This window comes from Peromyscus leucopus, chromosome 7 (genome assembly GCF_004664715.2).
Source record: "Peromyscus leucopus breed LL Stock chromosome 7, UCI_PerLeu_2.1, whole genome shotgun sequence".
NCBI lineage: Eukaryota > Metazoa > Chordata > Mammalia > Rodentia > Cricetidae > Peromyscus > Peromyscus leucopus.
In genome coordinates, this window is record NC_051069.1 from 30,348,281 (window position 1) to 30,360,297 (window position 12,017).

Consider the following 12,017-nt stretch of genomic DNA (forward strand, 5'->3'; position numbering starts at 1 on the left):
CTTATTAGCAAACTTCCATTCAAGAGTCTAGAAATACCTGCTTAACATAGAAGTTACATAATTAATTGGAACAGTTGTTGTCGTGGCAGATTTAGTTGAACAACTATTAGACACTTGCCATATACAAAACAATGTACCATTTAATAAAATGTGATTATACTTTTAGCTTATATTCAGAGTCTTTCGTCATCTTCCAGTGTATACTTTATGAAGATAGGGGTTTGTTTTGTTTACTATTGTGTTTCTAATGCCTGAAATACTGCTTGACATATTAGAGGTGCTTAATAAACCTTTACTGACTGATGTTAAGACTCTAAGTAACCAAAAGAGACAGAATGTAGCCATAAGGGGGAAAATACTAAGTTGTGTGAGGGAAAAGCACATCCAGTTGTGACGGAGAACATCTTCATGGAATAGTTGTGTTTGAATTTAGCTTTTTGTAATGGGTAACAGTGGTGGCCATGGAGAGGAAATGGAGGAGACAGAATAAACAGCTGGAGAGCCAGCACTGTCAAAAAAGCAAGACTTCTGCCTCACTTGTGCTGGCTAAGGAGTACGTGGTGGGAGATGGCTTACCAAAAGGAAGTCATCGTGGATTCACAGTTGCTGAGCAAGTTTACAAGTTACTGAGTAAGCAGTGAGAATCCATTCAACACTGTTGTGAGCGGGAGAGTGGTGTGATTATATAGCAGGATTATAGGGAGACATAGGAATTTGTAAAACAAGGAGCAGTGAGTTGGGAGTTGTCTCAAATTTCGGGCAGGCTAAACTGGAAATTAAAACCAAGCCCGAGGATTGATAGTAATGCCTCAGTTGAGAAAAGTAGCAATAACAGATTTGTACTTCTGTAATTCCAGTTCTCCAACTGATACCCACATTTAATGTTCTCTTGGACATAGTCTACTAAGGTGAAATGAAAAGGCAGAACTGTTTCTGTAACTTAATGGAATGAACTGTCTTCATTCATAACTGCCAGGAGTAGGAACATCCTAAAGGACACTGAGGATTGGAGTTGACACAGAACACCATCTCTCGGCCTTCGGTTTTAGCCTCATTTCCCCTGTATTCTTTTCTAGGAGGAAAACAATGTGGTCCATAACCAGAAAGTAGAGATTCTGAAAAAAATGTTACAGAAAGAACAGGAGCGGCTGCAGGTATGGAGTTAGCATGGGCTCTTTGCAGGTCAGGGAAACTGAGTGTGTGTAGAATCGCTGTTGCCCATCATCAGTCAAGAGAATTGTGCTGGTGCCACCAACTGTTGTGTTAGCAGTGGGCTGCTTCTCTGTTTTCATGACTTAAGTAATTAATTCCTGAACTGTCTTTATATCTTTCAGTTACTGCAAGAAGACTACAGCCGGACAGCTACCCAGAGGTTGTTCAAGGAGATCCAGGAGGCCAAGAAGCACATCCCTCAGCTGCAAGAGCAGCTCTCCAAAGCCACAGGCTCTGCTCAGGTAGTGGCATTACTGAAAGTTCTGCCCAGTATTTACAGGAACATTTTTTTTTTTTTCTGGGAATGTGTCAGATTCATAGTTGCCTTTTAAAGTGATTTTTCTAGCATAGGCTACAGGATGTTTTGTGTAGGATGTTACGGATATAATGATTAACAAAAGTAAATGTGGGCTTCTGATTGTTTGTTTGCTTTTGTTCCAATGTAATTTTCAGAAAGAGTTGAGTATTTTTGCTTTGATGTGACAAACCAAAAATGTAGTTGAAAATAGTTGCATTTCTGTGGTTGACAAAGAGGACAGACAGCTGGTATGTTTTTAAGTAAGGATGTGAGGCTTTTATACACTAAAGGGCATTGTGGCAAATACATGGACAGGCATTCTTCGGTGTCCTGAAGTTAGGTACTGTTGTTCTCTTCTGTTTTACAGATGCACTTGAGACTTAGAGCGGGATTGCACTATTTATCTGAAGTTTTGTGACTTCAGATCGAAAGTGATAGAACTAGAGTTCAAGGCCAGGCATGGCATGCATGCTTCTAATCATGACACATTGGGCGGAAGGCTGAGGGAAGAGGATCTACTTTGGAGGCCAGCCTGGGCTACCAAGTGAGAAACTGACCCTAGGAGAAGAAAGAAAACTCAGAAAAACAAAAACAAAACAGAACAAAATAAAACCCTGAAATCCAAACTCATTATGAAGATTCCCAGGTTTCAGCATCCATCCATCCATCCATCCATCCATCCATCCATCCATCCATCCATCCATCCATCCATCCATCCTCTATTTATTTACTTCTATCTATCTATCTATCTATCTATCTATCTATCTATCTATCTATCTATCTATCTATCTATCTATCTATCTATCTATCCATCCATCCATCCATCCATCCATCCATCCATCCATCCATCCATCCATCCATCCATCCATCCATCCATCCATCCATCCATCTGGTTTTTCAAGACAGGCTTTCTTTGTATAGCCTTGGCCATCCTAGAATTAGCTCTGTAGCTGGGGCTTTTCACAAACTCACAGAGATCCGCCTGCCTCTGACTCCCGAGTGCTGGGATTAAAGGCGTGCACCACCACTGCCCGGCAGTATTTATTTATTTATTTTTTTATAGGCAGGATGACACTTTTATAATGCTTCCTGCCTTATCCTTCCAAATGCTGGGATTACTGGTGTGTGCTCACCTTAACTAGCCATGTTTATATTCTTTGTTTTTCTTTACGGATGAAGGGTCTTACTGTATTGTCCTGGCTAGCCTCACGCTTGGCTGTGTAGCCCAGGCTGGCCTTGAACTTACAGCAGTTCTCCTGCTTTATCTTCCTGAGTGCTGGAATCACAGGCTTGTCCCACCATACCCAATATCATATTTAAGGTCTTAATACCCCTAATTTTTATTGTAATTTTAAGGTAGGGTTTAGTAGAACTTGCTGTAAAGGTGTAAGTTATGGGAGTGATGGATCTGTGATTAGAAAGCCAGCAGTTACTCTCAGCCAGACATTCTGTAATGTTCATATTTGAGGTGCATGAGGCTTTGTGTACTTCATTTCAAAGGAAGACAGACAACTTGCCTGTAGAATTACTTACTTTTTGCCTGTGCACTTAAAATATGTAAAAGCTGATAAGTTGTTACTGGTTTTGAGCTAGTAAAAGTCCTATCTTTACAGAAATGACAAGAATTTTTTGAGAATTTATCTTTGCTAGTTTTAAAGTAAACTACCATGTTGTGGTTGGAAAAACTAGGGCTTAAACTGGTTAAGTGACCTAGGTCAGGTGACATAGGATGTCAGGTCTCCTGCTTTAGTGGTACTTTTCATTACATACTTCTTTTCATTTTGATGATTGTGCTCTAGGAATGGTGTGTGTGTGTGTGTGTGTGTGTGTGTGTGTGTGTGTGTGTGTGTGTGTGCGCGCGCGCGCGCGCTCATATAAATGTATTTGATAGTACTGGGGATTTAACCCACTGCCTCATAAATACTAGTCAATCTATACTACTGAGCTGTATTAGGAACCCTTTGTGTTTTTATTATTGAACAAAAACAATGTATTTATCTGATATGAACAGTAAAAATGTAGTTTCAGTAGTTTACCTTTATAACGTGTTCAAATATTGGACATGTAATGAAACTCAGAAATAGTGGGAAGCATTTAAGTAGTAGTATAATAATCTTTACTAATGGGCAGATAATCTAAATGATGTAAGTTAATGCTCATATATATATGTATATATATATATAAATATAAATGTTTATGGTGCTATTTGCTGTTGGAACTTTTATCCTATGTTAAAATATTGCTTTCCCTATCTTAATGGTTGTTCATTTTAGGTTTCTAGAACTCACAATTATTTATGTTTTTTTCCTTTAAGTATTTTTACCTTCAGTATTTTTGTCACATCAGTAGCTAGCCTTTAGCCGCACCCATGTAGAAGGTATTGCCACTGTTTGCTTTTCTCTTGTATGATTGTGTCTATGTGTAATTCTTTAATCTGCTTTAGGATGGCACTGTAATTGCACCCTCCAGGCCGTTGGGTGATGCCCTAATAGTCAATGAGGCAGAAATAGATCCTGGAGATGGCCTGTGCAGGACCGACGGGAGCAGCGGAGATGCTTCTCGGCCTAGTAGTGACAATGCAGATGTAAGCATTAATCTTCTCAATCTCAGTCTGTATCTTCTTGCATTCTCGTCATAGCCCTTTCTTAAGTTATGTGCATTCAAAATGTTGTCTTTTATAGTAAAGATCTTTATATATCAATTTGATGAACAGAAGTTCTGAACACTGTTATATGTGAACTTTTAATTCCAGAGTTCACTTTTCCCTCAGGCACTCACTGCCAAGTGTTTCTTGTAGGGATGGAATTTCCCAGCAGGCTTCTTGTTTGTGGATTGAGAAGCTAATGCCCGTGCTTTTTTGCTCAAATGAGAGGCCAACTGTTGGTATCTTTAAGAGCATGTTAATATTCCAATTGTGGTCAGAATGACTCAGTCTTGAATCATGAGGCACTTTGCCATTACAAAGAGAAGCAGCCTTTATCCTGTTAGACTCCAGCTACTAGCCTAGGTTAACTGACAGCTCTGTCCTGATTCACACAGAGACTAACAGATGAATATGGATATTTGTTTATAAAAACATGTTAGATTGAAACCAGAGTTTCATGATTATTAAAAGGTAAAACAGGGCAAGCATGATAGCACATAATTTTTTATCCCAGCACTTTGAAGGCAGAGGCAGAGGATCTCTGTGAGTTCAAGGCTAGCCTAGTCTACGTGGAGAATTCCATGCCATCCAGGGCTTCATAATAAGACTGTCTCCAAAACAAAAAAGAAAGGGAAAGGCTGTCAGCATTGCTTATGCAACATCGTTTTATACATAGTGCATGGTGATAGACATAAAAATAGGTCATCATCATCTCCTCTAAGGATGAGGAGGGCAGAATCTGAGGTACTGTTTTGTATCTGTCAGCTGTGGAATCAGTGAGTTATGACTGTTTTTTAAGGTGAGAACATTACGGTAGTGTGCATGTGTGTAGAAGAGGTGTTACAACTTGTGACTTGGGTACACACAAGTACTGATGAGCAGTGTGATGTTCTCTGTTGTTAAAGATGAGGAGGACTAAGAGCCATGGTCTAAGCTATTGTCTAGGCTACCTCAGTGAGGCTTGGCTCACTGATTCAGTTTCTGAGGCAAGGAAAATTTGAGAACTGTTTTCTTTCTTTCTTTCTTTCTTTCTTCCTTTCTTCCTTCCTTCCTTCCTTCCTTCCTTCCTTCCTTCCTTCCTTCCTTCCTTCCTTCCTTCCTTCTTTCTTTTTTTTTTTTAAAAGATGATGACAGAATTTTAAAAGTTCTGTTGTTCAAGAAAAATAGCTAATATTTATCAAATGTTATTACACAGTGCTGGTAAATTTTAACATTTTTTTATGTTGGTTAATTCTGAAAACATTTTTATGAAATATTGCTGCTGTCACTTTACAAAAGAAAAATCTGAGGCCAAAGGGAGGTCATGCAGTAAGTGATTTGCCTCCACTTAGCTCCACAGGACTGATCCTCAAAAATACAAAGGTACTGACTGACACATGAGAACATGACGTTCTGTAAGAGAGTGAAGTTTAGAGCAAACTAGAATGTCAGGATTGTGAGTAGAAGGCCAGAGAGGAAATGAGACAGACTGGAGGAGGTGTGAGGGCTTTTTCTGCTTGTTCTAGCAGCACTGCTTAGGACCATCTACCCTCTGGTGTGTGATGCAGTACTGCCCCGCTGCCCTCTGTATTATTATCTATTACATTTCCAGAGTGTGGGCATTCAGAACAAGTGGTATGCATACGAAATTGGAATTTTATTTTGTATTTAAGGAAATGTTACAGTTAAAGTCTGTGCTTTTCAAATACAGCTTTATAAAATGGAGTTAATTGATGAGTGTAGAATTAGTCATTACAACACATTAATTCTGCCATGTAATTGGTAAGAATCAGAATAAATAGAATAGTGTCTTAGTTAGAATTACTATTGCTGTGTTGAAACATTGTGACCAAAAGGCAAGTTGGAGAGGACAGAGTTTAGGAGAGAACAGTTTATTTGGCTTACACTTCTATATCACTGTTCATTATGAAGGAAGTCAGGACAGGAACTCAAACAGGGCAGGAACCTGGAGGCAGAAGCTGATGCAGAGGCCTTGGAAGGGGTGGAGTATTGTTTACTGGCTTGTTCATGGCTTGTTCAGCCTTCTTTCTTATAGAACCCAGAATCACCAGCTCAGGGATGCCACTACCCACAATGGGCTGGGCCCTCCCCTATCAATCAATAATTAAGAAAATGCCCTGTAGACTTCCCTGCCTCCTGATCTTATGGAGACATTTTCTTAATTGAGGTTTTTTTTCTCTCCGGTGACTCTAGCTTGTGTCAAGTTGATACAAAACTAGCCAGGACAAATAACAAAATGAGTAAAGTATTTAGGCTTTATCATGTTTATATAGACAAGGAGCACAATCAGAAACGTCAGTATAGAAAATAAATTGGGATAAAGAGACAGGGGTATTTGTAAGAAAAGGAGACTGGCTTAATAGGAATTTAAAAGATGTGTATTAAATGGTTAACAGTTACCATTTAGTGAATGCCTACTCCATGCCAGAGATTATATTAATGATTTGAGATACTCTTTTTAGTCTTACAATATCTTAAGTAGTATTACCATTATATAAAGAATCTAGGACCAAATAAATAAAAACTGTGAAAATCCTGAGAAAATAATATAGTCCAGAGTTACTTACTAAACACATAGCAAACTTGTTTAATTCCCACAAATTTGTTTAATTCAAACTGACACATTGAAGCTAAAAGCAGCTTATGGATTTCTGTGTTCCTTTGAAATGTACTGCAGTAAGTTTGGAGGGATCAGTCTTCTGAGTTAGCAGTTTTGGTTTTTAGAATTTGTTCTCTCTGTGCTTGTCTGTCTGGTGGAAACACATATTTATGTGTGCATGTGGGTGCAAAAAATCAGGTCTGTCTTCTGTTGCCATCTATCTTATTTTTTTGAGACAAGTCTTTCACTGAGCCTGGATCTTACCCGCTGGTTAGTCTGGCCAGGCAGTGAGCTCCCAGGAACTGCCTTGCCTCCTAGGACCAGGGTTACAGTAATCTCTGCTCAGCTTTCACATGGATGCTGGGCTGGGCTCTGGGGATTCTTACCTGACATCTTTATAGTTATGGCATAAGCACTTTACTTACCAAGCTATCTCCCCAGCCCTCTTCTGTTTTAAAAATAATTTCCTGCTAGCTTTGTGGTTTTAAAAATCCCACTGTTGCTCAGTTTGATGAAGGCTTAAAAGAATGTCACAAACCAGTTTCTTCAGAAGTGACATATACATCATCTACAATTCAATTCCGAGTATCTGTCCCTGTTTTTTTTTTTTATTATTTTTATTTTTATTTACTTATTATGTATACAGTGTTCTGTCTGCATGTATCCCTGCAGGCCAGAAAAGGGCACCAGATCTCACTACAGATGGTTGTGAGCCACCATGTGGTTGTTGGGAATTGAACTCGGGACCTCTGGAAGAGCAGCCAGTCCTCTTAACCTCTGAGCCATCTCTCTAGTCCCCTGTTTTCATTTTTTTAAAAATTTATTTTGAAAAGTTTCTTCATAGTGGCTACTTTAACTGTATAAAGTTCTCTGAGACGGACAGACTCTGGGTATAGTTGATCTTTCTATATGATTTGCTTATTTGCAAGTTTTTCAATAATAAAGTTTTAGTAAATATTAAAAAAATCAGATAATTCTAAATATAGAGAGCATAATGAGCCTATCACACCCCTCAGTCTCAGCTCAAACTTGTCTATGACTCCAGTTCTTACATATAAGACTGTTTCATTAATGTGACTTTAAGAGATGCCATACTCTAAAATAGAACTTAAGTATTATCAAACCTTATGAGTTAATATTTTCCTAGCATGTAGTTTGATTGCCCTAATTGTCTTATAAGGATCTTTTTGTATTTTGTTTATTTGATTTGTTTTATGATGCTGGGGATCAAACCCAGGACTGTGATGCTAGAGTCCCCCATTAATACATCCCCAGTCCTGGTTTATTTCAGTCAAGATTCAGGCAAGGTCTTTATAGTTTTGGGGTGATATGTAATTTATCACCTCTCTTCCTTTCCCCTCCCTTCTCCTTCCCTCTTTTTCTTGATCTATTTTGTTTGGAAAAAAAAAATCAGGTCATATATCCAGTTAAACAGCCCATTTTCTGACTGTCTTTTCTTGGTATTTTATAACTTGTTCCCTTATCTTTGTTTCCTGAAAATTTATAGTTAGCTCTATCTAAAGTTTCAATCAGCTTAAGGTTTGATCGTTATTGTTTGTCTAGAACAATACATGGGTAGTACTGGGTTCCTCTCATCCTGTCACATCAGGAGGTGAGTGATTGTTTAAGGTGTTAATGCTTGATTTTTTCATTATAAAGTTCTCTATCAGTCTGTTATATAATTTTCTTTACCTTCCTCCCAGGGTCAAAATGCCTAGATCCTTTATTTAGTTAGGGGTTTCAAAAGCATAGTTTGTCTTTTTTCTATATTTAGTAGCTGGAAAAACTTCCTTTTATTAGCTGTTAGTTTACCCTAAAATGTAGCTTGCATAGAAAATGCAATATTGTGATACTTTTCCTGGGGACATTGTTTCTCTTCACCCCATTCAGAGAGCGCAGTGACAAACCAGAGATGATTCTGTGTGAGACCTACTTGGTGAATCAGTTTATTGAGTCTGCTCACAGGATGTTGACTGACTCAGACAATTGCATCACCAAAAAAGCCTACCCCTGCCTGGTTGATGACTCAAGGAGCCAGCATTGTGGCAGTCCTTTGCACAGCTTTCAAGTACAGACACCACAAAGAGCTATGTCTGTGTCCCAGCAATTTGTTTTTGCTGATAATATCCTCACACAAAGGCCTCCCGAGTGCTGTAAATTTCTTCTGAGTTTCTTGAGCCTCCTTAGTCTCCTTGCTTCCTCCAGGAGGGATATTTTGTTTGAGGAAATGACTACATTGCATGCAGGATAAATACTTTTTGATTTTTTTCGGAGAGTATGTATTCTTAAGAATTCCAAAGTTGACCAGTGAAGGTTGTATGACTGTGACTGTAATATTTTTTAACTCATAGGTGTTAATGTGAACCATCAATTCTAATGTGAATAATCTGGTTTTGGTCACTGGGAGAGAGGTAGAGATAGTTTGATAAGGCAGAGGCTAAGAAAGATGATAAAGTTAGAGTTTTATTTGAGATAATGAGTGAGGTATGGAATATGCCTGTTCATCGTTATGAACAAGATAAGTTGCTCCCATACTGAAGAGTAGATGAGACCGGTTTCATTGGTTCTCTATTATTTTCAGTATTAAATGGAAAAGCTGAGAGAATAAGTGACTAACTAGAAGCAGGAATAAGAGTACCAGCCGCATACTATATGAAGGATACTTCGTTTTAAATACGCACAGGAAACGTAGATCTTTCTTCCCTGACTCATTTTCACTTGTTGCTTACTGGAATGAACTGGTGCATGTGTGTGTGTGTGTCTTCTCATTTCATTAGAGTCCCAAGAGCGGTCTGAAAGAAAGAATTTATCTGGAGGAAGCCCCGGAGAGAAGTGAAGGAGTTCAGGACACTGTGAGTATGACATCCATGCGGTCTGTGTCACCTCTGCCTTTTGTTTTTCAGTTTGCATGTTTGGGGAGTGACTGCAGTGTGGACACATGCTAGCACGTGCATCACAGCTGAGCTGTGCTAGGAAGGTCTCGTGTGCTGTGACAAACAAACCCACACAACACAAGTTTATTGGAAGAACTTAGGAAAGATTTGAATAAGTAGAAAAATAGTCCATAGCATTATTAGTGTGTTATTATGCCATAATATGTCATAAAATTTACTGTTAACTATTTTTAAAATACAAAAAACAAGTATATTCACATTGTTTTGCAACTATCACCACTTTATGTCTCCAGAGTATTTTTGTCTTCCTCAACTGAAATTTGGTGCCCATTGAAATGATCAGTCTATGTGTCCCCTGTCCCCAGCCCCTGGCAGTCACCACATTTTCTGTTTTTGTGAGTGGACTACTTGACCTGTTCACATGAACAGAATCACATAATATTTTTTCTTTTGTGACTGGCTTATATCAAATAGCATAATGTCTTCAAGTTTGTCCTTACTGTAGCATGTGCCAGATTTTTCTTCTCTTTTAAGACTGAATAATACTCTTCTCCCTCACCCTCTCAGTGCATATATTAAACAGAATGTGATGTGTAGATACAAGAAATGTGTGTATGCTCACTCATGCACTACTGTGATACTTCCAGTCCTTTTGGGTATCTACTTAGAGAGGCAGTTGCTGGGTTTTCAAATTCTTTAATAAGATTTAAAAATGATTACTCATTTTTATTGTGTATGTGCATGATGTGGAGTCAGTTCTGCCCTTCTCCCTTTCCACTCAGGTTCTAGGCTGTGTGGCAAGTCTGTTTATTTGCTGAGTTCTCAGTGGCCCTAGATTTTACATACTCTCAATTGGATGCTTTGGCATTATGATTTTGATATTTTAAATGAGTGTTTTGCCTGCATGTATTTCTGTGTACATGTGTGCAGTGCCTGCAGTGCTCAGAAGAGGGCGTCAGATTCCCCTGGGACTGGTGGTTGTAAACCACCATGTGGGTGAGAGACCTGAACCCCGGTCCTCTGCAAGAGCAGAAAGTGCTCATTAACTTCTGAGCCGTCTTTCCAGCCCCATTATTTTACTTTTTAATAAATGTACTTGAAGTTTTATTGTAAAAGACTTAACATAATTTTGAGTTATTAGCAACATGTTTTGAATAATTAAGAGACATCAGTTAAGCTACAAAATGAAAATTTGATCATTGAAATTGTTTAAAATAAGTGTCTATTGTTTCACTTAGTTTTTGAAATGTTAAAAATTCGAGGCTAGAGAAAATAAAAACAATTTTTAAGATGTTGAGATAGAATAGGGATTGGGATATAGGCCAATGTCAGACCCTAGCCTAGCATGACCAAGGCCCTGTGTTTATTCCTAGCATCACAAAAGAGAAAAAAAAGATGTAACCCAGTTTTATATCCTTTCATTACAAAGTATAAGTATGTGTGGATTAATGAGTGAAGTATTAAAAATGTTAGGACTTTTGCAACCAAAGGTGTGTAGTGAGCAAAGATGGTTTACTAGTCCCAGGGACCCCTACCCTCCACCCCCTTCCTGAGAACCAACCAGTGCTTTTGTGGACATTTCACTTTGAACGTTTGAGAACAGATACTTTGATAACAAAGCACTTCAAAGAAGATTATAAAAAGAAACTCCATTGATGATGTGAGTCATGCATTTGTTTTAAATAGTGTCTTCCTCACAGGTATAGCCACCATACCTGTGAGCCTCTTCTTCCCAGTAGTTTGGTTGTATTCTGTCTTTGCCTGTGATCGTTGGATCATTTGTCTGTTATTCTTCTTTGATGTTACCAGGACACACAGTCTCTCGTCAGCAGCCCCTCCACTCGTGGAGCACCTCATATTATTGGAGCAGAGGATGATGATTTTGGTACTGAACATGAGCAGGTAATGGTACTTGCTCTAAAATACTAACTTTTCAACTTTCTAAGATGTCTGATTTGACAAACATTCTTTGGAAGGTGAAATAAAACTTGTTGAGGGTGCGAAGCTAAATCTTAAAAACAAAGCAGCTTGGGTTAGTTGCTTATTTTAGCTCTGAACAGTAGAAATTAACTCTGCAGACTGCAGATATGAGGTCATTTTATGAGTACTTGAATGTTTCGTTTTGTTTTGGAAGTGGGATGTTACCTAAAAATAAACTTTACAAATTCCAGTTATTCATTGATGGAAGGAATATGATTAGCCTAATTCTTGATTTTTTTTACCCTGAGGTCTTGCTAAATTCATTGGCTACTTTTAGGAACTTTTTATATTAGTAAGATTTTTGAGACAGTGTCTCATGTAGCCTAGGCTGGCCTGAAACTCTGAGTGTAGCTGAGGATGACCTTGAACCTCTCATCCACTTTCCTCTAT

The 12,017-nt window shown here is 38.5% G+C and overlaps 1 protein-coding gene across 3 annotated transcripts in view; it reads left to right on the forward strand.

The window, feature by feature from the left end:
* The window catches only part of Arhgef12 (Rho guanine nucleotide exchange factor 12), a 143,295-nt gene that overhangs the window by 87,189 nt on the left and 44,089 nt on the right, over nt 1–12,017 (forward strand). For all 3 annotated transcript variants that reach the window (XM_028866313.2, XM_028866314.2, XM_028866315.2), the window contains 5 exons: nt 1,077–1,154; nt 1,335–1,454; nt 3,954–4,094; nt 9,531–9,605; nt 11,457–11,549. In XM_028866313.2, coding sequence (XP_028722146.1) covers nt 1,077–1,154; nt 1,335–1,454; nt 3,954–4,094; nt 9,531–9,605; nt 11,457–11,549 — 507 coding nt within the window. The remainder of the gene's footprint in view (nt 1–1,076; nt 1,155–1,334; nt 1,455–3,953; nt 4,095–9,530; nt 9,606–11,456; nt 11,550–12,017) is intronic.